At 36.1% G+C, this 27,817-nt stretch overlaps 1 protein-coding gene across 4 annotated transcripts in view; it reads right to left on the bottom strand.

Moving 5' to 3' along the window:
* ARHGAP18 (Rho GTPase activating protein 18) overlaps positions 1–27,817 on the bottom strand; it is a 238,025-nt gene that overhangs the window by 59,757 nt on the left and 150,451 nt on the right. For all 4 annotated transcript variants that reach the window (XM_020987030.2, XM_078155149.1, XM_020987027.2 and 1 more), the window contains exons 2-4: positions 14,440–14,639; positions 8,909–9,144; positions 4,902–4,965 (exon numbers count right to left, since the gene is read on the bottom strand). In XM_020987030.2, coding sequence (XP_020842689.1) covers positions 4,902–4,965; positions 8,909–9,144; positions 14,440–14,639 — 500 coding nt within the window. The remainder of the gene's footprint in view (positions 1–4,901; positions 4,966–8,908; positions 9,145–14,439; positions 14,640–27,817) is intronic.

The following is a 27,817-nucleotide window of genomic DNA, read 5'->3' as shown; positions in this document are numbered from 1 at the left end:
GACTTTTATCTATCGTACCACCTACTTATTTTCCCCCAAATTCCACTTATATTGAATCTCACAGCTAATTAAGTCCATCTTTTGCTCCTTTACTTTTAAAGCAGCACAAATTTAAAGCTTTATTCCTATTGCTATTAACAATAACAATGATAATAATGTACCTATATTTGAACAATGAGAAAAGCAAACATGCCATCAATGATTATTATGCAATGTTGCCATTTCTCCTTAAGAACCAGACCCAAACTATGAATACATTTTTTCAAAATTGGCATCCTATTAACTGTTAATTTTTTGTTTTGAGCTGGTGACCAAAGTGTCAAGGCAAGGTTTTTTTTATCCTATGTTGCTCCTTTTTTATTCTGGTTCATACTTTCCTATGACTGTGTGTTTGTTACCTAGGAAACAGCTGTAAAGAAGAAAGCTGATTGGCCACTTTTTAAAATTAGCAACTATTTTGTACTACCTTATATGCAGCTGAGAATTTTTGAAGAAAATACTGTCCTTCTCCCTGACTATTCCCCACCAAAAAAAAAAGGCACAATGAAGACAGTAATTGTTATTTTCAAAGCAATCAGATCTTGCTAGACATAACACTTGATAGTAGAAGAAAAAGGACAGGAATGAAGATGTAAAACACACATAAAACAAAAATTTCCTCCCCCACACTGAGAAAGAAAAAGTACTGAATAGAAGCATACAAGTTAACACAACTACAGTATATCTAGTCATCCAGTTGTTATACAGAGAGGAATTTCACTTTCAAATTAAAATCCAAGAGTTGATCATATAATTCACCACCAAGCAGCCAAAGTGGTGATGACTCATATCCATCACAGAATAATAATTGGATTATTGTTTATTGTGAGATGGGAATTAACACATGGTACTAAGAGAAGCCAATCGGCTCTTGTGCTAAACTCCAAAGCTGTGAATCACTTAATTCCTTTCCCTCAGTTTCATTTGGGGGATGGAGCCAAAGTACTATGGCACAGATATTTTGTAAGACTCCTTAAAGATGACTGTTCTCTTGCCATTCACACTGATGTTACAAAAATCCAAAGGGAACTTTCAATAAAACTGTTTTCCCCTTCTCCAAAGTACCAGATAGGAGATAATTAAAAAAAAACTATTTTTTAAAAGAATGATGGATTTTCCATTATACTTTGCATTGTATGTATTCATGGAGAAAATTTGTGTGCATAATAATGGGAGATTATCCTACAGATAATTAAGGCCCATTTTCAAATATGAAAAGTCCTATATTTGGCACTAGAACAGTATTAGAGCTATCTAATTCAAATTAACACGTATAAAAATCAAGTGTTGGAAAGGCATTCTAAAGGAATCACAGCACTTCCACCCTCAGGGAGTCTGCTGGGACAGGCGCACTTTTGAATGAACCCCAAGACAGTGCTTCCCATCAGTCTCTTCAAATTTTTCTGCTGTTTGCCTAACACTGGTTTCTTCACTGGCTGAAAAAGAACAATGCACAGTACTGAACACAGGTGCAGTTGTAAACACTAGGAGACTAGCATGGCTTTACTTGAGTTTAATTGATTCTCTTGTTATGCTAATTTGAGGATTTGGGCCCACTTCTCAGTATGCTGGCCAAAGCAGATGTAAATCAGGGAGCAAGTAGGTCATACTCCCCCTGCCAGGTTGGTACAAGCAGTGTTTTTGGCAAGGGCTTCTGGCCCTTTAGAACTTCCCACTTGTATAGACTGCAGCCTAGACTCCAGAAAAGAGGGGAAAGACCTGGTGGTCAAGCTCTCTTCAGTGACTGGATGATTGCCAGCCACAAAACCTAAAAGCCCAAAGTACAGCCAGTCCTCCCACATTGCAGGGATTAGGGGCCCAGTACCACTCCCCCCGAATCCCTGCGATCTGGAATATTTGCATAAATTTTTTGGGCCTCCCCTCATACCAAAGAAGAAGTATGATTTTTTTCTTTTTCTTTTATGGGGTGTTTATAGAATCTTAGTGTAAAATCTGGGTTAATTATTTGGTCATAGGCTCTGTATTATCTACTAGCCTTCACATGTCATCTGTGGCTTCCACAAAACTCCCCAAAAACTCCCATTTAATTTCTTATGCTAACCCATAATATATACATATAGAAACCGTGTTGGGGAAAGTCACAGTATAGAAGGGATAACTCTACATATTCACGCTAGCATAAGTTGTCCTTCTCTAGTATTAAGCCAGCATTCTGGCAATCCAAAGTTGTATTTTCCTACCAGTGAAATATTTACTAGTAAAAAGGTTTGGGGGGGAGGAAAAGCTACCTCTGAAGACAACTGGCCATTTAATAACTAGATGAAATTCTGTACCCACAGAATGCAAATAAAAACATATTAACTATATATCAGCTATAATAGCTAGCATTTATATAGCACCTTAAGGTTTACAAAGTGCTTTTCAAATATTATCTCATTTGATCCTCATGACAAGCCTAGGAGGTAGGTGCTATTATTACTCCCATTTTACAGATGAGGAAACTAAGGCAAACAAAGATTAAGTGGCTTGCCTAGGATCACATGGCTAGTAAACATGTAAGGCAGAATTTCAGGTCAGGTTTTCCTGACTCCAAGTCCACGTCTCTATCAACTGTGCTATCTGGCTGCCTCATATATTAAAAATGAAGGCATAAAATATTTTCACATATGTAGTGTTTTCTATAAAAATTAAAATTGGTGAAGAGTAAGGAGGCAAGTTTCTATGAGTGTGAGTGGGGAGGAATAAAAGAATGGTTTCTCAGGAGGCAACTGAGGGGTTATAGGATTTAATTACTGCTACTAATAATAATAGCTGTTTAGATTTTTTTATATATATATGTATGTATGTATGTATGTATGTATACATGCATAGACTTATAAAGCATTTTTAAGGTTTGTGAAATACTTTAGATGTGTTATCTCATTCGAAGAAGTAGATAGGGGTTCAGTGGATAGAGTCAGGAAGACCTGAGTTCAAATACAGATTCAGACACATACTAAGCTAAGTGACCCTGGACACATCACTTGACCTGCTTGCCTCAGTTTCCTCATCTGTAAAATGAGGATAATCATAGCACTAATCTCTTACGGTTGTTGTGAGTATAAAATGAAAAAATATTTATGAAGTGCTTAACACAGTGCCTGGCACATAATAAGAGCTATAAAAGTGTTAGCTATTCTTACTATAAAGAGCTGGGTCTGGAATCAGGAAGACCTGAATTCAAATTTGGCCTCAGACACTTATTAGCTGTGTGACCATGAGCAAGTCACTTATTAACCTCTGCCTGCCTCACTTTCCTCAACTGTAAAATGGGAATAATAATAGTACTTACCTTAGAGGGTTATTATGAGATCAAATGAGGTAATATTTATATACAGCATTTAACACAGTGCCTGGCACACAGTAGGCTCTTAAGAAATGCTTTTTCCCTCCCCCTTTACTTAATCTCAACAATCCCACATGGTAGATGATGTTATTCCCTGGACACATTACTTACCCTCTCTGTATCTCTGCTCCCTCCTTTGTAAGTAATGTGTCCAGGGTCACAGAAGACTAAGTGTCACAGACAGGATTTGAACTCAGGTCTTCCTGACTCTCGATTCCAACACCACCACTACTTAACTGTCTTTTAAAGCGAAAAGTCTTCAACAAGAACAGAGGAAATTAAGGCCTAGAGAAGCTAAGTAGATTGCCCAAGGTCACACAAGTAGGAAGTAGTACAGGTGGGATATGAATCCAAGACCGAATTCATCACTCTTTCTATTGAACCATACTGAATTTGAGACAGTCAAATCTAGTGCCAGTGTTTTAGAAAGGAAGAAATTGAGGGCCAGGGTGATTTGCCCAAGGGAGTAAATAGCAGGACTGGGAATGAAAGTGAGTGAAAGGCCCAATGATTGATTTGCCACCTTACACTAATAATTGGCAATGGAATTTAAAAAAGTGAACTCTAAGTCTCCTTCTAACTCTATGATTCCATAAATCTAGTTGAACATCCTTGGAAAAAGACTAGGAAATTACTTAGTGGAAGACCAAACCAATCCAGGCTTGTGGGTACCCTCAAATGACTTTCTATAGCTGTTCCTCCTGTCTCTTTCCTGGATTCTCAATGATGGTCCTCATCCTCCTCTAGCTTGAAATACCAATCCTACCATTGAGATTCTACCTCACTGTGGGAGAATCTGATGTCCTTCCCCCCCCAAAAAAAATAGCATTATATAATACTTTGAGATCTGTAAAGTATTTTATATATGTTAACTCATTTGAGACTCATAATAACCCTGTGAAGTAGGTGCTATTACTTATTATTTCCATTTTACAGAGAAGGAAAACTGAGGCTGAGAGATGAAATGACTTATCCATAGTCACAGAGCTAATTAGGGTATGAGTCAGGATTCAAACCTAAGTCCTTTCTAACTCCAACCCCAGCACTCTATCCATTGCACCCCTAATCCCTGTGGTGCCCCACTACATGGACCCCCTACTTTCCTTTTCTTGTTATTCTAAAGATTCTCTGATGCTTGAACTGAGTTTGTCAAATACCAACACATTCTGCTTACATATAGAAGTATTATGGAAATACTAATACTGCTACCAAACGATAAGGTCACAGGCTTACAATCCTGTATAATGCCATTTTTTTTTAAACTAATGACCAAAGACCTAGATTAGCTGGGGGATCAAACTGGGTTTTCCTGACTCCAGGCCCACTGCTCTATTGAACCACTGAGCTGTATATCTGAATGCCTCAAATATACTAGTCCCTGTGAGATTATCCTCTATGGAACAATATTTTAGTGTTTTTTATGTAATAGTATCAGCAGAAAGTGAATTTTCTAACAGGTCATGAATTTTTATTCAACCAATAATGGGAAAAATAAAAGAGAAATGGCACTACGTACCATGTTTTTCTTTATATTTGTTTTCATTTGTCCTGACTGATTCCAGCTCACTGCCATATGGAACCTAAAGATAGAAAAACAAGCCATTTAGTCAAACTGAATTACAAACAGAAAAATAAATCACTATAAATACAGTAATTCTATTAATCTTAGACAATGGGATGCTTATTGGAATTATACCAAACTAAACAAATAAATAAATACTAAGCTTACTAATCAGCTAGCCAACAAATAAACTTGTGCGTCAACAATGTAGAAAACACTGTACTGTTGCCTGTTGGGAAGAAGAATTAGAAACAAGTCACCACAGCCACCATTATTATCATCAAGAAATTCATAATCCAGGTAGAGAAAAGAATATATATATATATATACACATATATATACATAAATGTGTTTATATGTCTATATGTATGTGTGTACACACACACACACACACACACACACACACAGAGTAGTTAAGTCATTTTCAGTTGCGTCTAGCCCTTTGTGACTCCATTTGGGGTTTTCTTGGCAAAGATAATGGAGTCGTTTGCCATATCCTTCTCCAGCTCATTTTACAGATAAGGAAACTAAGGCAAACAGGGTTAAGTGACTTGCCCAGGGTCATATAGCTAGTAAGTATCTCAGGCCAGATTCGAACTCAGGAATATGAGTCTTTCTGACTCCAGGTCTGCTGCTCTATCACTGCATCACCTAGCTGCCTAATATACCCATGACACAGACACAGACACAGACACAGACACACACACACACACACACACTTCCCACTGAGGCATTATCTCATTGGTATGGGTACTCCTGTACACTACTAGCTTATACCCTTGCCTAAGTCTTCCATAAAGGTGACCAATTCACTGGAGGCTATATCTTCCATCTTTTAAATCATTATAGAAACCAGTGGGGGCTGTTCACCTGTTTCCTCTCTTGCTACATAAAGACCAGTAACCTCTTTTTCTAGTCATAGATGCACAGATTTAGAGTTGGAAGGGATTTTAGTCCAAACCCCTCATTTTACAGGTAGGGAAATCAGAGGCCCAGTGAGGTTAAATCACCAAGGGAACAAGTAGAAGAACAAGGATTCAAACTTATCTCCAAATCCATTATTTTTTCCACTGCATTGTCACAATGATGCCTCTGTGTGTGTGTGTGTGTGTGTGTGTGTGTGTGTGTGTGTGTATGTACTTGAAAATTACTGCTGGCAATAGGTTTTAGCCTAGTGCTTTCTTTTTGGAGGTGGGGGTAGGGTGAGGTAATGGGGTTAAGTGACTTGCCCAGGGTCATACAACTAATAAGTGTCAAGTGTTTGGGGCTGGATTTGAACACAGGTCCTCCTGACTTCTGGTGCCACCTAGCTGGCCCCCATTGGTTTCAAACTCAAACAGAAAGGTGAGGGTGATGGGAGGCCACCACTAAACCCTACATAAAGATCCCTATGGCACATATTGACTCAGAAAACCACATATTAATGTTATCAAAGTTTTCTTGTATTTTTATTTATTTTGTTAATATTTCCCAATTTCATTTTAATCTGGTTCAGGCTGCATTCGGGAGTGTTGCTTTTCTGTGTTTGATAACCCTTTGTTAGTCAATTTAGTTATGTCATATGTCTTTTCAATGAATCTTTGGCTCATCTACAACTTTGCTTCTTCTGAAATTATGGCCATCTATGATTCACTGAAATTTGGACTCACTGAAGAATACTACTGTTGGCAATGAATTCTATAACAATTCCAATTCTCTGGTCTGCACACAGAAGTTTGAGTTATCATCTCCCCAGTGTTTACAGGAAGAGGGTACAAGTGTGGCTGATCCTTTTCCTCAGGCAGGAGGGGCCAAGTTGAATTTTCTTCATTTTATTTACTCTGTGGAATTTCAATAGTATTAGCATAGTAATGAATTAATGGGGAAGCTAGGTAGAAGACAGGGTCTGGACTCAGAAAGACTGAGTTCACCTCCAGCCTCAAACACTTACTAGCTGTGCGACTCTGGGCAAGTCACTTAACTCTGTTTGCTTCAGTTTCCTCATCTGTAACGTGAGCTGGAGAAGGAAATGGCAAACCACCCTAGTATCTTTGCCAAGAAAACCCCAAATGGCATCACAAAGAGCTGGTCATGACTGAAAATGACTGAAAAACAACACTGAATGAATGAAGTTTAACCAAATCATTCCCCTCCCATGCATTAGTCAACACATATTGCCTGAACACAGAAAAAATGGAAACAGCTTAATTACAGTTACAATTGCAATACATATTCTACCACCTGAAATGTGCTGAGAACGATACTCCCTAAGCTGGTAGGTGACAGGTGTGTTTTCCTGACCACTCAGAGAAGAGATTAAAGAAGCACTAGAAAAGATGTGTTCCTATAGTGTATCTTCCATTACCTTACTGGTCAAAACCAACTAGGAATACCCACATCTGAATATGGAATTTCCGATAAAGGAAGTAAAGTCTGCATGAATGGAGCTGCTCTACTCTTGCTCAGAAAAAAAAAAAAAGCCTAATAATATTGTGACCCTAACTTTCCCAGATACGCCAGTGGAAGAATAGCCTTCTGTGGCTGAGAAAACACAGCCAATATTTCTACTTAGACATCTAAAGGCATATTTTCATGCACTGGGCTTGAATTGTTTTCTTTAGCAATTGAGGATGACGGGGCAGATGGCATTCATTTCTGCAGTGAATTTCCTCATGTCAGCAAGACTTCGTGTGAAAGCATTTAAGACTGAGGCATCCATACACCCTCAACTCCTGTAGTTCACGAACATATAAACACAGCTGGCTGAAGTCTGCTGCAGTTGCTAAATGTACAAAACAGATTATCACAAATGCAATACAGGTTCGTGAGGAGCACTGAGATCTCAATTAATAATAATTTTGTTAAATATCTATTTTATAATTCAGTATGGACTTTGAACAAATTAACACTATTTTTATTAATTTGCATTTTTTCCCCGTTCTGGTGTCTCTATCAGCAGATTCCAGACCATCTGGTTCAAGAATTTACTAGAATTTTGCTTTTAAAAAAATTGTCGTTACCAACTTTGAGGGGTGACATGCTCACTGAGACATAGGATTACAAAGATTTTGCTCAGTCTATTTTCTCACCCTTCTCCTTAAGGAGATCTTACAAGATCTTGCCAAGAGTAAAGATTTGGCAGCTAAGGGCAATACCAGTTTAGAATATAAACTTGTTTGCAAAATTTCACAGAGGAGGGTGGTAGAAGATTATGAGCAATATTGGCTCATAAAACAGTAAGAAGCACCACAGGGAAAAACAAGTTTACAGAAACTTTGGCAAGAGACCTAAGTATGCAAAGTCATGCTAAGGGCATTAAAAATGAAACTGCATGAAGGACAACAAACAGACAAAAAATAAATAAATAAAGATAAGTAAAGATTTTTATAACAAACTCTTTCCCCGCCAAGAAGAGAACTACCACATTTGGGATCGTAACATCATAGTTGCAGATGTGCTATAGGAGGAAGCAGAAATACCAAAAAAGAAAACTAAGATGGCAGTTGGTGGGTTAGATGGTGGGTTAGACCAAGTACACATGGAAGAGTGCAGTGCTGGAAGCAATACAACTTCAAGGACAAAGGACTAATTCTTTTATTTTATTTGTTTATTTTTTTTTGTGAGGCAATGGGGTGAAGTGACTTGCCCAGGGTCACACAGCTATTAAGTGTCAATTGTCTGAAGCCAGGTCTTCCTGAATCCAGGGCCAGTGTTCTGTCCACTGTGCCATCTAGCTGCCCCAGGACTAATTCTTATAGTATGAAAGAGAAGAACTAGAAATGCTTGGGGTGGGGGGCAGTGGTAAATTATGCTTTCGTACTATCAAAAATGCCCAAATAAATCAGAGATCCAGATTTCTGTGAGGGCAGAAAAAGAACAGATCTATCCTTCTTTATGCATGTGGGATGTATTATTTCCACACTCATCAGTTATGTCTTTTCTTTATGAACATCACCCAACCAATAGCAGAAAAGAACCCTTACTTTTTCTGTCGACTCTCCCCGTTGAGCAAAGATGTCTCTGACGTCAGGGATTTGGTGCTGCTTGTTTTTCTTCCTCATTGTCTGGGAGACGGTCTCCACTCGTTTCTGTACCGCTGCTGCTTGAGTCCGAGTCAATGTTGATAAGAATACCATGCTTTCTTGAGAATCTCCAGCACAGTCTCCAAAGAGGTTTGACAAACCGGCCTCTTTCAGCCATTCCTCTTCTAATTCTCCCTCTAAGTCAAGAGGGAAAATAGTGCTCAAAGCAAGAAATTCCAAGAAAATTTCACTTATAAAGGAAAACATACCCTAACAAAATTCTTTCCTTTCACTTCATCACACCCCATCCCTTAAGAAATGTTATCCGAGTGTTTGGCCAAAAAAAGATATTAAACACATAAGCAAATCCTCAATGTTTAGATGAGTTTCTTATACAACCAAGATAATGAAAATTCTAATGACCTAAGAAACAGATTTCCCAACATCTTCATTCTTCTATGCCACCAAGAATAAAGTCAGTGCTGAAAACATAGGTTATAACTGGGTCCCCTAACTCTATTCCAGAAATCAGTGCCATAGATTTTAAGAACTCCTAAAATCAGCTGGTATAAGCAAAGGAAATAGTTACTAGGAAGATATCTGAAGAGCATCAGTCACTAAATGATTCTATGATTTAAAACTTTAAATTCTTCAAATTTTAAATAGTATTAGGTAATTTACATTGGCCCATAGACCCCCTCTCCCCTTAGAAAAGAGAAGTACATTTTAGATCAGGGAAGCTGTTTTTAGTAATCACAGATAGGAGAGATTTTTTTAAAGTATTCTAATATTTAACTAATAAAATTAATGAAAATACTGAAACCATAAAAATTAAAAGTTTCCTTTTGGAAAAGGAAAAATACTATAACAAGTGAATAACCAAACTTCCAGAGAAGAATTGGCTTATACTTTGTTTTAGTAGACCCTGTAATTTTATCTCTGTATAGAGTGCCTAGTGATGAAATTCCCTTTATCGGTGCAAGCTATAAACTTCTCTACAACGTATAGTCTTAGAGAGCTGCTTGGAACAGTGCCACTGACTCTAAGGCCAACTCTCTATCTGTTATGATGCCTCCGCTTCTTGATTTGTTCTTTTGTCACAACCAACAACACATATGACAAAGAGTCAGTTTATTTTGGAATCATTTGTTTCACTGAAGGGAGGAAAAACTCATAAATGAAAATGCATTTGTGGTAAGTGGGGAAAAGCATCTCTAACCTTTGAAAAGATTGTTGCAAAGTCTTATTTTTTTAAATCAGGATGGATTTTAATCTTAACGAATGACATAACAGCTCATGTTTATGCATGCCATGTAAATTGGCCCAAATATTTCTTATCATTATCATCTCTCTTGGTCTAATTTCCATTAGTTGGTTTCAAGTGCATAGATTTTACTAGAAAACATATGGACAGCACTCATACAAAAGAACACAATGCTGAAATATTTTTTTCAAGCCAGATCTGTGATTTCATTGGGAATTCCTGTTAAGAAAGACTATCTCCTAAAGTAGATCAGCATCTGAGAAGTACCTGGAGCACCAAGATGTTCAGTGACTTGCCTAGGGTCACACAATCATTACATGTTAGAAGTGGAACTTAAATTCCAGTCCTAGGGACTCTCAGCCCTCTTCTCTTAAATTGCTATTAAATGATCAAAATAGGCTTAATAGTCCTGGTTGCGTATTCAGAAAAAAAGTCTAACAATGACATAGAAATAAAAAAAAAATTGAACATGAATTAACAGATAGGCTTGAGAAAGTATAAGAAATTTTAAATGGAAAAAGGTCCAGAAATTTTTAAATAAGTCCTTGGATTAGATTTTAAAATTTTGTTAGCATGAAAGATAGCCTAGGTAAGTAGAATCATAACTTGGAAAAAAAATTGAAGAACACTGAGTAATGGAATGCTATCATTCTTGAAAGTCTTTACAGGAATGGCAAACAGCACCAGAAATTGGCTGTCTCTCTCCTGGGAAGAGAAGTGAGGGCCTATGTGTGTGGAATGTTTCAATATATTGTTAAGAGGAAGTTGCTGTTATGTCTGTTGGTTTTTGCTTAACTGTTTATTTTTTACAGAGAAGGATTCAAGATAGGAGGGGAATGTATCAGGAAATGACAGAGACATAAAAACAAAAAGGATCATTCGATATTTTTTAATCGTAGAGCATCCTTCTATAACCCACACTTCAGCTGAGCTTGATAGAAAACTACCTTAAACAGCATCCTTGTTCTTTGTCTTTGACTTCTGAATATTTTTTTATGACTGTGTATGAAAAAAAAAGGTTCTCTGTTCAAAGTATTATTCATATGTTTATATATGTTTAGTTACATTTTTTTAAAGCTGTCAGTAAAAAAAGGAAAAAAAAATCGGTCCTGTCTTGTTCAACATTTGTTTCATTGACTTGGCTTAGATGAAAACATAAAAGGCATGTTTATCTACTCGTGAAGAGATATGAGACGGATCAATTTGAAAAGGATAATAAATACAATGGATAACAGAATTAGAATTAAAGTATTTCAATAGCGTGGAACAATAGGCCTGAGCAGAAAAGATTAAATTTAACAGATTAAGTTCTACAGTAAGTGTGTGGGTTTTTTTAAAGTCATCTCAGAAAGTATATGATATGAATATGAAGACCCGTCTTTCTTGTTTTTCAGTCATTTCAGTCGTGTTCAATTCTTCATGACCCCATTTTGGGGTTTTCTTGACAAAAATACTGGAGAGGCTTGCCATTTCCTTCTCCAGCTTGTTATACAGATGAGAAACTGAGGCAAACAGGGTTAAGTGACCTGCCCAAGGAAACACAGCCAGTATGTATCTGAAGGCAGATTTGAACTCATGAAGATGAGTCTTGCTGGTTCCAAGCCCAATGCTCTATGCCACCTAGCTGTCCCGATACCTGACTAGATAGCATTTTATATGAAAAAACAAAAACAAAAAAACTAGATGTCAGTCAATTAACTCACATTTATTAACCACCTATTAAGTTCAAGGCACTGTGCTAAGTGCTGGGGACAATTCTTGCCCTCAAGAAGCACAGTCTAATGTTCATCATAAATTTAAAATGATCTAAACATCAATTTTTTTGTGTTGAAATTTACCATTTCCAGATCAAAGATGGCTCACCGGTTAAATTACATTAAGAAAGTTCTGTAAGGTTCTGGATACCACATTTTCCAAGTGAAAGTGATATATTAAATAGAATCCAGAAAAGAAGCATAGAGATGGTAGGGTATAAGGAAACCCTATGATACAGTAATCAGTGGTAAGAATTAGGACTACTTAGTAGAGACAAGATGAGGCTCAGAGAAGCTAAGCTATCTATCTTTAAACATTTCAAGGACTATTGAAGTGACAGAGTTCCATTTTGTCCCATAGGGCAGAACAGTACCAATGGGTGGTAGATACAATTGAGGTAATAGCAAATCAATATAAAGAAAACATTTATTGCAAATACAGCTATTTAAAGATAGAAGGCCTGCTTCTGGTGAATCATCATGACGAAAAGTTATTAGCTGATCAACTGTCAGTGATATTACAGAAGAAAGTTATTTTAAGCTTGTGAATTGATCCAACCATTATGGAAAGTAATTTTAAATTATACCCAAAACATTATTATTGGACTATGTATCTGCTTTAACACAGCAATGCCCTTATTTTGTGTGCGTGTGTGTTAGTATACATAAGGGGCAGCTAGGTGGTACAATGGATAGAGCATCAGGCCTGAAATCAGGGAAGACTCCTCTTCCTGAGTTCAAATCTGGCCTCAGACACTTTACTATCTGTGTGACCTTAAGCAAGCCACTTAACCCGTTTGATTTAGTTTCTCATCTATAAAATGAGCTAGAGAAGGAAAAGGCAAACCACTTAGTATCTCTACCCAAAAAAAACCCCAATGTGGTCACAAAGTCAAAGACAACTGAAACAACAAAACAGCAGATGTGTACATATGTATGTACATACTATTTATCATATATACATATACAATGTCACTTATGTGTATGTATATATGTATTTTTGCATGTATGTCAATATTATAGAAAGAAGTCTAGAGCTGTGAACTGGTCCAACTCTTCTGGAAAATAATTTGGAATTGTACCCAAAAAGTTATTACTGGACTATGCATCTGCTCTAACACAACAATGGCATTATTATATGTGTATATGCATGTATATATACTATGTATCACATACGCATGTGTAAATACACAATATATCTTATGTGTATGTACATATATATGTATTTCTGTTATATATATGATATTATGGTATATGATACACATTATAATATATGATATTATAGAAGGAGGTTAGTCTAGTGCTATGAATTGGTCCAACTATTCTGTAAAGTAATTTAAATGTATACCCAAAATGTTACTACTAGATTGTGCATGTTTTAACACAGTAGTACCATTAATATGTGTGTATACTTAAATATGCATACATGTGTATATATATATATATAATGTATATTCAAAAGAGTTAAAGGAAAGAATCTATATGTACAAAAATATTCAGAGCAGCACTTTTTTTTGATAGCAAAGATCTGGAAACACGTGTGCCCATTAAGTGCATGGGGAAACACTAACCAAATCATTATATATTAATATAATGAAATATTATTATACTATAAGAGATAATGAAGGGGATCTATCCAGAGAAACCAGGGAAGACTTGTGGGAACTGATATAGAGTGAAATGAGCAGAACCAGGAGAATGATATTTATAATAATAATAGTATTATAAAAACAAACAACTTTGTAAAATGTAAGAACTCTAATTAATGCAGTGACCTATGACTCCAGAAGATGAGTGATGAAACATGCTTCTCACCTATATAAGAGAGATGGGGAAATGCAGGTATATAATGAGATATACATGTCCAGACAAAACTTGCATATGAACTTGTTTTGCTTCAGTATATTTTTATTACAAAAAATAAGTCTTTTATTTATTTATTTATTTTCAGAAGGGTGAATTAGGGATGATTATGACGGAAAAAAAAGAGAAAAGAAAATAAAAATATAAATAAAACATGCTTAAATTATATAGAATAGAAAAGAATAACATTCATGGAGGGACAAGGATAAACAGGGCAGTGTTAGTACTACTATGTTAAATTTAATATATATGCTTTTAAACACAAGCTATAGTTTAACAGAGGATCACAGTTCCATAAAAAAAAAAGGAAGTAGTCACTTTCAAATCTAATATCCTTTCATTCTAGAATTTTTGTCAAGAATCTAAATGAATATTAAAAGGTCACATCCAAGCATTTTAGAAGATCAGAAAAACTAAGAACACATTTGTATGCCATTTGTGTAAGCCTATGAAATCTGTGTACTATCTCTTCCCTAATAATTTTCAAGTTGAAATGTTATTAATCCTATTTTTAGGCAAGTTATTTCAATAATTTTTTTTCTATTTTCACTTCTGTCCCACACTCATTAGCTACATTAACATATAAATAGGCTGAAACCACGTTTTATTACCATCAGGCTCTTTTACAACAACCTCCTCCTGTTCTTCATGTCTGTTTTCTCTAGATTTTTTAATATTTTCCAGTTCTGTCCAATAATCTTCCAAAGATAAGTCATCCAATGAATCCTGGGAACTCGATCGATCAAAGGGTGGCTTTTCTGCAACTTTTTTGGAGCTTTCATGGTTCACTGTATATTGGCCAGACCTGCGACTATAAATTCAAAAGAAAACAATTCATTACTGGATAATAAGAAACAGTTAAAATAATGTAAATCTCAGTTGTCAAAATGTGCTTAAATTTCTAGTAGATTAAAGTAATTCTTTTTGGTCTGCAACAGCAGTCTAGTTATGGGGGGGGTTTTTTTGGCTAGGCAATGGGGTTAAGTGACTTTCCCAGGGTCACACAGCTAGTACGTGTTATGTGTCTGAGGCCGGATTTGAACTCTATCCAGGGCCAGTGCTCTATCCACTGTGCCACCTAGCTGCCCCCTGCAACAATATTCTTATATGAGAACCTTACTAGTAGAATAATTTAAATTTTAGGATGTCAGAGACCTGAATTCAAATTGTGACTCTGCCACTTACTACCTTGTAATGACTTTAGACAAGACTTTTGACCTCTTTGGGCTTAAATTTTCTCATCTATAAAATAAGGAGACTGAATTAGTGAATATCTAGGTTGCCTTTCTGCTCTAAACGGTAAATGCTCTCCTGGGGAAGAATAGGGAAGAAAAAAATATCAGTTTCATGAATTACATTTCAGTTTTAACTATAACTACTTACAACCTAATGAGATAGGTAGGTAACAAGTCGTGTCTTGATTATAGACAAGTTGTGGTCACAAATCAATAGAAACGAGTTAGAATTTCACAAGTGCATTTGAATCTATAGAGTTCTGCTTTCCGTATAAGGAAGCCAAGCTGAATCAACATTTTTGTATAACACAAAGCCTTACATAGCAATAAATTTCACTACTGTAACTGAAGTTTATGCATGAGGATGATTCATTAATTTCTAGACTACTATTCTAACCTAGTAGAGATATCTTCCCAATTAGTTTTCGTCTATAGCATATATATGGTTTTTGAAGAGGCAGAAGAACCAGAGGCCAAATCGGCGACATTTGCTAAATTATAAAGAAAGCAAGGGAGCTCCAGAAAAACATCTACTTCAGTTTCATTGACTACACTAAAGCCTTTGACTATGTGGATCACAACAAAATGTGGCAAGTCCTCAGAGACATGGGAGTACCAAATAACTTATTTATCTCCTGAAGAATCTGCATGTAGGCCAAGAAGCAACAATCAGAACAGAACATAGAAAAACTGATTGGTTCAAGATTGGGAAAGGAGTCTGACAAGGTTGCATATTATCACCTTATGTATTTAATTTGTATGCAGAGTACATCATGTACTCTGAATGAAATGCCAGGTTGGATGAACTAAAGCCAGAATTAAGGTTTCTGGGAGAAATACCAATAATCTCAGATACACAGATGATACCATTCTGATGGCAGAAAGAGAAGAATTAAGAAGACTCAATGAGGGTGAAAAAGGAAAGTATAAAAGCTGGCTTGAAGGCTAACATAAAAAAACCCAAAAAACCTAAGATCTTGACAACTACTCCCATTACTTTCAGACAAATAGGAGAAGAAATGGAAGCAGTGTTAGATTTTATATTCTTGGGCTCAAAGATCAACTGCAGATGGCAGTTACAGTCATGAAATTAAAAGACACTTGCTCCTTGGAAGGAAAGCTATGGTAAATCTAGACAGCATATTAATAATAAAAAGAGAGATATCACCTTGGCAACAAAGGTCAGTCTAATCAAAGCTATAGTTTTTTCTAGTAGCAACACATGGTTGTGAAAGCTGGACCATAAGGGCAGCTGAGCACAGCAGAATCTACCTTTTTGAACTGAGGTGCTGGAGAAGACTTTGGAGATGCTCTTGAACAGCAAGGAGATCAAATCAGTCAAAACTTAAAGAAATTAATTCAGACTATTCACTGGAAGGACAAATACTGAAGCTAAAGCTCAAATACTTTGACCACATAGTGAGAGGACAGGACTCACTGGAAAATACCCTGATGCTGAGAGAAATTGATGGCAAAAAGGAAAAGGGGAGCACAAGAAGATAAGCTGGATAGATAGTGTCATGGAAACAATGAACATGAATTTGGATAGACTTTGAGAGATAGTGGAGGATAGAAAGGGCCTAGAGCGCTATGGTCCATGGGATCATGATGAGTTAAACAGACTAAACAACCAAACAACAATAGCATATGCGTTTATACATATACATAATATGCAAGCAAACTTATTCTGTACATGTTTTCCCTGAAAGAACGCGGGTTCCTTGAAATTAGTGATTGTTTTATTTTTGGCATTTATATACTCAGCACAGTACCTCATGCAAGTAGGAGCTTAATAAAGGCTTGTTGACCGTTTGCTAGTACATATATGTAATAATAAAGCATAAATACAATAAAACTATTCTTTTGAAATTTGCCATTATTTGGACTTCTAATTAGGTGGAAATAAAATACTAGTTATGAAAAAGTAGCTTGTTAAAGAAGGACCAGCAGTTAAGAAAACCTCAGAGGACCAGGCTGCATCAAATGATGGATTTAGCACTTTTTTTTTCCTATCCATACGACAAAGAAAATAAAGGTAGTTTAAATGTTTATTTCAAAGTAGAATCATAATAAAATTTTTTGCATCAATTGATGTGTCTAGTCTTTCCAGTGTTAGGCAAACAGTTCAAGATTCCAAAAGAAAGCTTTCCACCGGCTCCTCCATATTCTAGGGAGTTGCGAAAATGAGAAACACAAAAGTAAAAAAGAAAGGAACATGATACATGTTTTCTAGGCCCTTTCAAGAAACATGGTATTGTACCTCTGGCTATGTATATGTGAATGTACAAGAAAGATGATATTGTGGATATCAAGGGTATGGGCGTGGTTCACCAAGGAATGCCCCACAAATGTTACCATGGCAAGATTGGACGGGTCTATAATGTTATTCAACATGCTATAGGCATTGTTGTAAACAAACAGGTTAAGGTCAAGATTCTGGCCAAGAGAACTAATGTGCGTATTGAGCACAGTAAGCATTCCAAGAGCAGAGATAGCTTCCTGAAGCAGGCAAAGGAAAATGATCAGAAGAAGAAGGAAGCCAAAGAAAAAGGCACTTGGGTTCAACTGAAGTGCCAGCCTGCTCACCCAGAGAAGCACATTTTGTGAGAACTAATGGCAAGGAACCTGAGCTGTTGGAACCGATGGCATAAATGGCTGTAAAATAAAAACAATAAAAATTTTTTAAAAAAAAGATTCCAAAAGAAGAAGACTTCTAGCTTTAGAATCAATCCTCTCTTTATATGCAGTTTGAGAAAGGTAATAAAATGGGAAACCCAGAAGAGCCTAACAAGGAAAAAGACGGTATTTTCCACATGCTAATCACAAATCAGTCTCATTAGAGTTAATTAGAATTAGTTCATTAGAATGATGATAATATTTTGTTTATATATATCTATTTACTATGATTAAAATAATAGTTTTTTTTAATTTTTAAAAAGTCAAACTGTTACTATGAATTACTTTTAAAAGGGAAGAAACTTATGGTGACTAAGAATTGGAAATCAAAGGCATGCCCATCAATTGGGGAACGGCTAAACAAGCTATGGTATGTGATTGTAATAGAATATTATTGTGCTATAAAAAATGACAAGCAGTATGATTTCAGAAAAACCTGGACTTACATGAACTGATGCCTAGTGAAGTGAATAGAACCAGAATGTTGTACACAGTAACAGCAAATATGTTCGATGAAGAGCTGTGAATGACTTAGCTATTCTCAGCAATATAGTGATCCTAGACAACCTCAAAGGACTAATGATGAAGCACACTATTTTCACTTTCTTCAATTTCTTTTCTTTTATTCAAGTAATCTTGTACAAAATGACTAAATGGAAATGTTTTACATAATTGTACATGCATAACCTATATCTATTGTTTACCATTTCAGAGGGAGGGAGAAAGGGATAGAATTTGGAACTCAAAATTTTAAACAAAAAATGTTTAAAAAGTAGGGGGAAAATGTGAAGAAACTCTAGCCCACAGGCCAAATCTTCCCTTTATGTCTACTCTATTTGTAGAACAAGCACTTAGAATATTGTAATTATTCATTCCTATTCATTCAATAAGCACCTATGACTATACTCTAGATGTTGTGTTAAGTGAGAGCAGGAGAAACACAAAGAAAATAAATGAAACTTGCCCTGCTTTTCTCTAATTTATTTTTTCTAATAATTTATTTTTAACTCTATAATTTATAAATAACTCCAACTTATTTTTCCTAATTCTTGCCCTGAATTTCTCTAATTTCCATACTTTCCTTTGACAATTTCATAAATTCCCAGTGGGTTTATTATCCATAGAGATGATCTGCAAGTCTATAGGTAGAGTTCCTGTCTTTCTCCAGAGCTCAGGTTGCTGTTGTTCATCCTTTGTTTTCAGAGGTCTAATGACATCAGGAGGGTGATGTCTTGACTTGCCTGTGAAATGGATTTAAGTGAGGCAGAGCTGCACAGTCATCAATCTCCCTTTCTCTTCCAGAGTCACAGAAGTCCAGTGGCAAGACAAAAGTCCAGACAACTGGCAATGGCCTGGGATGCAGCAGATGACCCTGGCGTCATTGATATCTGACCAAGCTTTAAGCACTCCACAGCATAGTTGAAACAAATTATTCTCATCTGCCCATTCTGCTGGAGGAAGGCTTCACATGAAAAGTCTTTACATTTCCTTAATTCACCAACAGGTGTGAGGTTTGTCTGTTACCCTCAACCTGAGTTAACCAATCTGCCAAGATGGTTTTACTGGGATATGGCCGCTGTACATACTAAAGCTTTTGGAGCCACAGGTGAGAGTCAGGTGAAAGGTGAACATCAAAGGTGGATAAACAGCCCTGAAAAGAACTCAGCAAGCCTTCACAACAAAGGCACTAACTAGCCCCAACCTCTGGTACTGCATCAAACAACTATGGACATTTTGAACCGAATGCTATATACCAACATCTGCTGGGCATTTTGAACCGACATCTCAAATTCAACATGCTCCAAACAGAACTAATCTTCAGGGAAGCTAGGTGGTGCAGTGGATAGAGCACCAGCCATGGATTCAGGAGGACCCAAGTTTAAATCAGGCCTCAGACACATAACACTTATTAGCTGTGTGACCCTGGGCAAGTCACTTAACCCCATTGCCTAGCCAAAAAAAAAAAAAAACAACCTAAAAACCCTCTGGCAATTTGCCTTCTTTGTTCTGTTTCTATATGATACCTGGAATGTTACTTTGTCCTGTTGTTGTCCAGGATGACAGATTTCTTGTGAGTATACTCCCCCAATTCACCTAATTAACCCTAATAAAACCTATTAATAACCAATTACAAGCCCCTCTTTCTTTGCTACCTCAGTATTCCCTCAGAGGGTATGCCACCCTACAACTGGTGTAATAAGGGCAGATCTCTTCTGCCCCCTTACATTTGGTGCAGTGGGCAGGATACTCCACCCCTTTACACCTACCTATCCAAAGAGTGACAAGGTCTGGTCAATTCTCCCTCCACACCCCTTGCATCAGTCCCCTTCTCTCCACCTCCCTAGTTTAGACCCTCCTTCCCTCTCACCTGGATTATTACAACAGCCTCCTACTTGGTCTCCCTGATGTCTTTTCTCTCCCAAACTCATCATCCACAAACCACCAAAACGATTCTTAAAGCACAGGTCAGACCATGTCATCCCTCTGCTCAATAAACTCCAGTGATTCCCTATTACCTCTAGGTTCAGATGCAAACTCCTCTGTGTTTGGTATTTTAAGTCCTTCATCATTCAGCTCCAACCCACCTTTCCAGTCTTATGCAGGACTCCCATTAACACACTAGTCAGTTCAGTCAAACTGATTTTACTGCTCTTCATCACAGCCTTATCTTTTGTACACCCCAAACCTGGAATGCACTCTCTCCTCACTTACAAATCTCTGAGTCTTGATCTTCCTTCAAATCTCAACTAAAAAGCCACCTCTTACAAGAAGCATTTCCTGACTCCTTTGCTGGCTAATGCCACCCGTCAAAAATGTATAATGTATTTATACCGCATACACCAATAAGTGAACGCCTTCTTATTCCCAATGGAATAGGTGCTTGTTGAAGCATAGGACTATTTGAATTGTAAAGGCAACTTAGAATTTTCCTGTAACCCTTATGCAACAAGAGATTAGTATACTTAAACTCAGAAGCTTAATACTGATAGATGCAGAAAGTTTTCTTTGGTGTCTCATAACTAACATTTCTATAGCACTTTAAGGTTTGCAAAGTGTTTTTCATGCATTATCTCATGCAAATCATGCATCTGATTTCCTCACCTAGAAAATGAGAGGTTTGCACTAAAGTCCTAAGGTTTCTTCTAACAATAATAGTCGGTGTTTCTAGAATTGCACAATTCTTTTCTTCTGTGGCTATCTTTATTGCATCCTGTCCTAGTGTCTGTTTCAGCTTTCTCCCTATTTTGAAATATTTTCCCATTTCCTTCTATCCTACTTTTGGCTTTTTTAATTTTTTTTAACTCATAGAAGACTAGAATTGCAACATATTTATAAGTTGTTTATCAACAAATCTTTTATGTTTCCCATTCTAATTTTTAAATGAGTACATTTCAAATCTCACTTAAAAATATACCAAGCTTTAGAACTCAAAAATTTTTTTAAATGAATGTTAATAATTGTTTTTATATGTAATTGGAAACTGACATGGAAATGTGTTTTGCAATGACTGCACATGTGTGACCTACATCAAATTGCTTTCCCTCTCAGGAAAGGTAAAGAGGAAGGAGTGAGAGAATTTGGAATTAAAAATCTTAAAAAAATAAATGTTAAAAATTATGTAACTAGAAAAAAATGTAAACTACACATAATTAGAAAAAATAAAATATAACTTTAAAAAAACCCCAAACTTTAGTTTTTAAAATTTATGTGACCCTAAATTAACATTTTCTTTGTGTCTTAATGTCAAGTTTTCCAGCCTTATCACAAAGGGATATTATTGTTTATTTCCAGTTTGTGCTACGATCTTTTACAATTGTATTCCATATTTTATGAAGTTTTTAGTATTTTTCAGGTCATTTTGTGTTCTTTTTTGTCTCCCTCTTACGTAGGTTCCAGATGGCAGGGACAATGTCCACACTTCTTTTTAAATGTCTTAGTACCTAGAACAAATTGGAACTTCAACAAATAATGTTGACTGGTGGGCTGAACCATGATGATTAATGCAAAATGATTTTTTTTTTGGTTTATCTCTTCACAAGTAGGAGGCTTAGTTTTATGATGAATCACAATCAGCTAAGTCTTTTCACTGCCAAAGGAATGTGTTTATCCTGGAAAAAAAAATTTTCCAGTAAATTTCCATTAAGATAGAATACATGGAAAAGAGTAATGTATCTAGGAACAGTACTATTTAGGAGGCACTACTACATAAACACACCTTCTCTACCAAGTTTACACTTTCAAAACTTAAGTAAAAAGGAAAGCATGTCACTTTTCATTGAAGAACAAATCTAATAATTTTCTATGATAAGATTCAGGTGTTGAATAGATAGTCAGGTATCTATGGGCATAGTGTGCCAACACTGAGGTACAAAGGTGTTTTGGGGATCAGCGGCAAGAAAATTCACTTTTCCCTCTGAACAAGGGGACATATACCCAATGCAAGCAATAACTTCTAAGTAGGAATCAGCCAGCCATGGACTTTGTACTTTCTGTACAAATGTCATTGTACTTTCTGTAATTATCTTATACATCAATAAACATGTGCAGTCATTTCTCTTCTATTTAAAGAATGCTGTGCTTCAGTAAATATACCTACTTAAAAAATCTGGGCCTTCTTCAGACTGTTTTAGGTCTCCTGGTGGAGGGCAGTTCACTACTTTCTTCAACTTTATTTTAAAGAAATGTTATAGGATACTATGTTTATTTTGGAAATCAGGTTTTTAAAACACAAAGCAACATCTGCAAGGCATAAAGATATGGAGAAGAGTTGCCAAAAGAGAGATCCAGACATGTGGTATGCTGAAAACAATCACTAGAAGAAATCATTTATATTACAATCAACACCCCATTATTTCCCACCTGGTTGAGCTGCATGAAGAGTAATTTCCTATCCTTTCCCCTTCCTCTCCTAGGAACCTCACCTCTGAGTAAGCATTTCACTCATAAACCCAGCTGTGTGGGCAAGACTGTTTCTCTATCAAAAGAACCCCTCCCCCAATTAAAAGATTTCTTTCCCCTACTCCTTTTTAAGGATCTGGACCCCAATCCAACACCCCACATACTGGAAAAATATGAATATGCCAACAGGTGATAACATTCACTTTAATGTAGTAAGTAGTTTATAAATCCTTTGTTTCCCAACAACCCTGGTGAGGTAAAGACAATAATTACCACTATTCCCATTTCACAGATGAAGACACCAAGGCTTAGAGAGATGGGGGGGAGAGAAAGAGAGCGAGCGTGAGCACTGGGACCATGCCCCCACCCCCAGTTCTTGTTCTTGTTAAGCAACATATAAAGTTTCCATAAGATGAAGCTGGAGTGGAATGCAGAGTGTGGAGGGTTATTGAGGATTTAGCCATCAATTCACCGGCATTACAAATCCTTGCGTTAAGCATCCTAACATTAATTAGCGAGAGTTGAAGGGGACAATTCTTCTGTCCTCCTGGTTTTGTCATCCAAGTTTAATTCAGAACCTATTAATAAAAATTGCTTGGGTACAGACTTTAAGATCAGCCAACACTGGAAGAAAAGGACTATACTTCCCCAACATATCAATGGAAATGTTTCATGAAATGGATTAAAAATTTTATTCAAAGAGATAGCAATGTAACACATTCTTTGGTAGCAGAAGGAAGTTCAGTAGCCTGGCAAAATCCACCTCCCACAGAGTAATGTAGTTCTCTTGGGATATCCTCTCAACTACGCAATTGTAGCTTGGTAAATTATCATATCATTCCAATTACTGATGATAAACTGAAAAATCTAATTTAGAGTCCTCATTTTTTTTAAACTTTTTGAAGATGGGCATCACTTTTGCTTTCTGGGATTTTCCAAAAATGATTAGCCAAAATTATGGCTAGTGGCTACTCTTAGGATGCATATCATCAGGTAAAGTACTTAATACAATGTCTACTACGTAGTATACAGTCAATAAATTTTTCTCTTTATTATTGTCATTATTGTTATTAGACTTCCTCAAGATAAAAATGTGAATATGCTGACTCTCACATATTTTTTCAACTATGGATGTTACATTACATAATTTATCATAAATTACAACAATTTCTTTGACTATATTACCTATCACCCTGACTTATTAACAATTTATTTCAATTCAACAAACAATTATTAACTACTTGCAACATGCAAACAGACCCTAACATCTGGGAGGCAGAAAGCTGAAAAATGACAAGAGTTCCAGACTACAAGGATCTTATAAGCCACACCTGTACAACTTGGCAGCAGGTAGAGGCCAAAATTAAAATAAGATAAACTTCTTGGGCCACAGATGGATTTTTAGTGGCTCACTTTCCAAGTAAAGGTATAATTAACGATTAAACTATTTTGCAAATAAACCATTATTTAAAAAGGGGGAATTTCAATTAATATCAATTAATTATACTTACTACTTAAGTTTTTATCATTTGATCACATTAATGTTAAAAAAATTACTTTGCTAAGCAGAACAAGTTTTAATACATATTTCAGGTCTTCTTAGTATTTAGATTTAGTAATGACTGAAAACACAGCAAAAAGATACTACACATGACAGGAGAGAATTATGTAAATAATATAAAATAATAAATTATAAATTTGTAATGTAAACAATAAACTTATATATACATATAAACATGATCAGATTGGTACATTAGGAATGAATAAATGAAAAAAGCATTCAAGCTATGTGCCTGTCTTAATGTAGTTTGAGTGAGCTTTGGGATGCCAAGATACAGTATAAGGAGGGAACAGAATACATAAAATAGAAACTAATTCCAGGCTCACTTCCTGAGGGCAGGGATAGAGTACTTGTCCATCCAGGCAAGAGGAAGGGGATATTAGCAGTGGCATTGGGGGCAATAGGAGATAACAGTGGGATTTCGACAAGGGGCAGTTAAGGAAGATGATGCTGGCAGTGACATGAAGGCTGGCTTCAAGGAGACAGATAGGAAAGGCTGAAGAAAAGAGTTGAAGAAACTAGAGACAAAAACAGTAACAGAAAAAAAACCAGATATAGTCACAGAAAGAATCACAACAGAAGCAATGATTTCTATTTGTTGTTTTTAAATTTTTTCTGATTGCTTTTTTTATTTTTCTTTTAAATCCCTATTTATACTCCCTTCCAATGGACCCTTACTTCTGGTGAAAAAAAAAAAGCATTTAAGCAAAACTAACAAAGCAACCACATCTGACATTAGCTGCAATATTCCTTAGGTATTATCCTCCCTTACTGTCATGCCTCAAAGGAGAGAAGGGATATGTTCTTCTGTTCACTGGAATCAAGATTGGTCATTTCAGCGAACCCAGCTACAGCTACCTATTAGTATTGTTGTCATTTACATCACTGTGTATGTTGTCCTCTTGGATGTGTTTTCTTTGCTTCACTTCACTTTGTCTTTCTAGATTTCTCCTAATTCCTCATAGTCTAAAGTTGCTACTACACAATAATATTCCATAGCATTCACAGACCACAACTTGCTCAGCCACTCTCCAGCTGACAGACACCCATTTTGTTTTCATTTTCTTTGCTACTACAAAAACAAAACAAAACAAACAACAAAAAAAAGTGATGCCATGAATAATATGGAATGTATCTGACTTTTTTTTCTTCCTTCTTTGACTAGAAAGTCTTAGCATCAGCAGCATTATGTCTGCAACCTCAAATACTTCATTTTAGGGCATGAAAAGTTAAGTACCTTTTCTCTCATAATTCTAAATTGTTTTCAGGAATGGTTGGCCAATTCACAGTTTCACTAATGGTGGATTAGTTTGCCTATCTTCTCACAGCCTCTCCCATACTCTTTCTGTCTTATCTTTGCCATTGGCTGGCTTTGTGGTAAAACATCAGAGTTTGCTTCTTTAATCTGCACTTTTCTTATTTTCTTATTATTAACTATGTGAAACATGTTTTCATAAGGATGATGATCGATTGCATTTCATCTTCTGATAACTGTTTGTATCCTTTGACAATTCATCTATTGGAGAATGGTTACTGGTTTTATACGTTGGTGTCAATTCTATAGCTCTATCTCAATATCAGATTTTCATAAAAGACAAGTAATGATCGACAGAAGAATGTTCCAGAGGAAGTGGGATAAAGTGGGATCAAGGTCACAATCATAGGGATTTGCCTTGGCAAGGAAGAAAATCACATCATCTTTTAAAACTGGAGGGAAAAGGGAAAGGTTAGGTTAGGACAATGAAAAGGTTTGAGGATGTGAAGAATGCAAGATAAGAGAGCTCATGATGGATGTCCTGTGCCTTCTCAGTAAAATAATAGGTCAGGTCATTTGTCTAAATGTAAAGGAGGCATAGGTACACAAAAAGGATAGGAGTATATCATATAGCAGAGCTAAAAGAAATTTCACACTATTTATTCTACATATTAAAAACCAATTTAGTTGAAAATAACTTGAACTTGTACATATTCATAAATTTTTAAGTATTGCAAGTTGCTTCAATTAAACTTCTAAAACATTAAAAATTTATTCTTACTCAGGGATAGTCAACTTTTAATTACTTGATTTAAAAAAAAATCAGACCATACCCCTGTATATTATAGCTTCTTTGTTTAATTTTATAGATGGACCTCTTTTTTTTTCTTTTAACATACCCCACCCAAATACCTCCGTTAGATGTTCAAAATCTCCCAAATATCACATGAATGTATCATTTCCCATCCAGCCTGTTTTCTTTTCTGCACCAACTAAAATCTAAAAAAAAGTCATATATTTTTAAAAATCAATCAAATTTCTGGTAATGAGGAATTTTTCTTTTCCATACTGGCAACAATACTAAAAAAACAAAATCACTGCCAATATGGTCAGAATATTAACACTGCAAAACTGGTCTTGTAGGTTAGTGTGTTCATTTGCAATGATTAATCACTCCTGCGTTCTGTAAATAGCCCAGCTCACTTTGCTTTAGAAGTTAATGTTAAGTATTATTCAATAGAAGCTAATAACCCAAGAGGGCTCTGACAAATGGAAAGAAAAAACACTCTAAGCTGGGGAAGAATTGGTTAGAAGACAATCCTTCCTAATTCTTTTCTCCCTTGAGCAACTATCTCCAACCAATGAAAAAGTTGTGCTAAAAATCATCATTGACTCCCACATCTCTTCAATATTTGCTTTGCTTGTAATAGATACCAAGACCATATATCTAGAGCTAGGAGGAGCCTTAAGAATCCATCTATTCCAATTTCATAAATAAAGTGAGGCCTGGAAGGGTGAAGTGAATTGTCCAAAGGTAGAATTTGAACCTAGACTATCAGTTTCCTATATGGCTCTTTCCAGCATATTATACTACCTTTCAAAGTTATGGGAGTCATTTGTAAATTCTGCAGGTACTGTACCAAACTGAAAAGCTTAGAGTCACCTAAAGGACAATGGATAGGGACACAGTGAAACATATTACCAACCAATAATGGCATAAGAGAAGTACATAAGGATGTCTGTCAACAGAGAGATGTGCGATCAGAAAAGAAGGTAGACATCCATCGTCTGGGGAATGACTAATAAGTTATGGTATATAAATGTGATGGAATATTATTTTACTGTGAGAAATGATGAAGGGAATGGCTTCAGAAAAATCTGGGAAGACTTATATGAACTGAGGCAAAGAGAAGTGAGCAGAACCAGAAGAACAAGTTATATAGTAACAGCAATATTGTAAAGATAATCAACTGTGAAAGACTTAATACCTAGCCACCCACCATAATTCCAAAGGACTCATGATGTAAAATTACATCCATTTCCAGATAGGCAAGTAATGGTCTCTGCATGCAGCCTGAGGCATATTTTTATTTCCTTTCTTGATTTTCCTAGCTGAGGGATGGGTAATGACTTGACCTATTATTTTTCTGAGAAGGTACAGAAATATGTTTTACATGACTTCCTGTGTATAATGGTTATATGTTCTCAGTGAGTAGGAGAGGAGTGGAAGGAGGGAGAGAACTTGGAACTGAAAATAAATAATAATTCTTGTCTTTTAAAAAAGGTAAACTAGGGGCAGCTAGGTGGCGCAGTGGATAGAGCACTGGTCCAGGAGGACTGGAGTTCAAATGCAGCCTCAGACA

The sequence above is a fragment of the Phascolarctos cinereus genome, unplaced genomic scaffold, assembly GCF_003287225.1.
Source record: "Phascolarctos cinereus isolate Bilbo 61053 unplaced genomic scaffold, phaCin_HiC Scaffold_5;HRSCAF=322, whole genome shotgun sequence".
In the NCBI taxonomy this organism is placed as follows: Eukaryota; Metazoa; Chordata; class Mammalia; order Diprotodontia; family Phascolarctidae; genus Phascolarctos; species Phascolarctos cinereus.
This window is presented reverse-complemented; position numbering and strand designations above follow the sequence as displayed.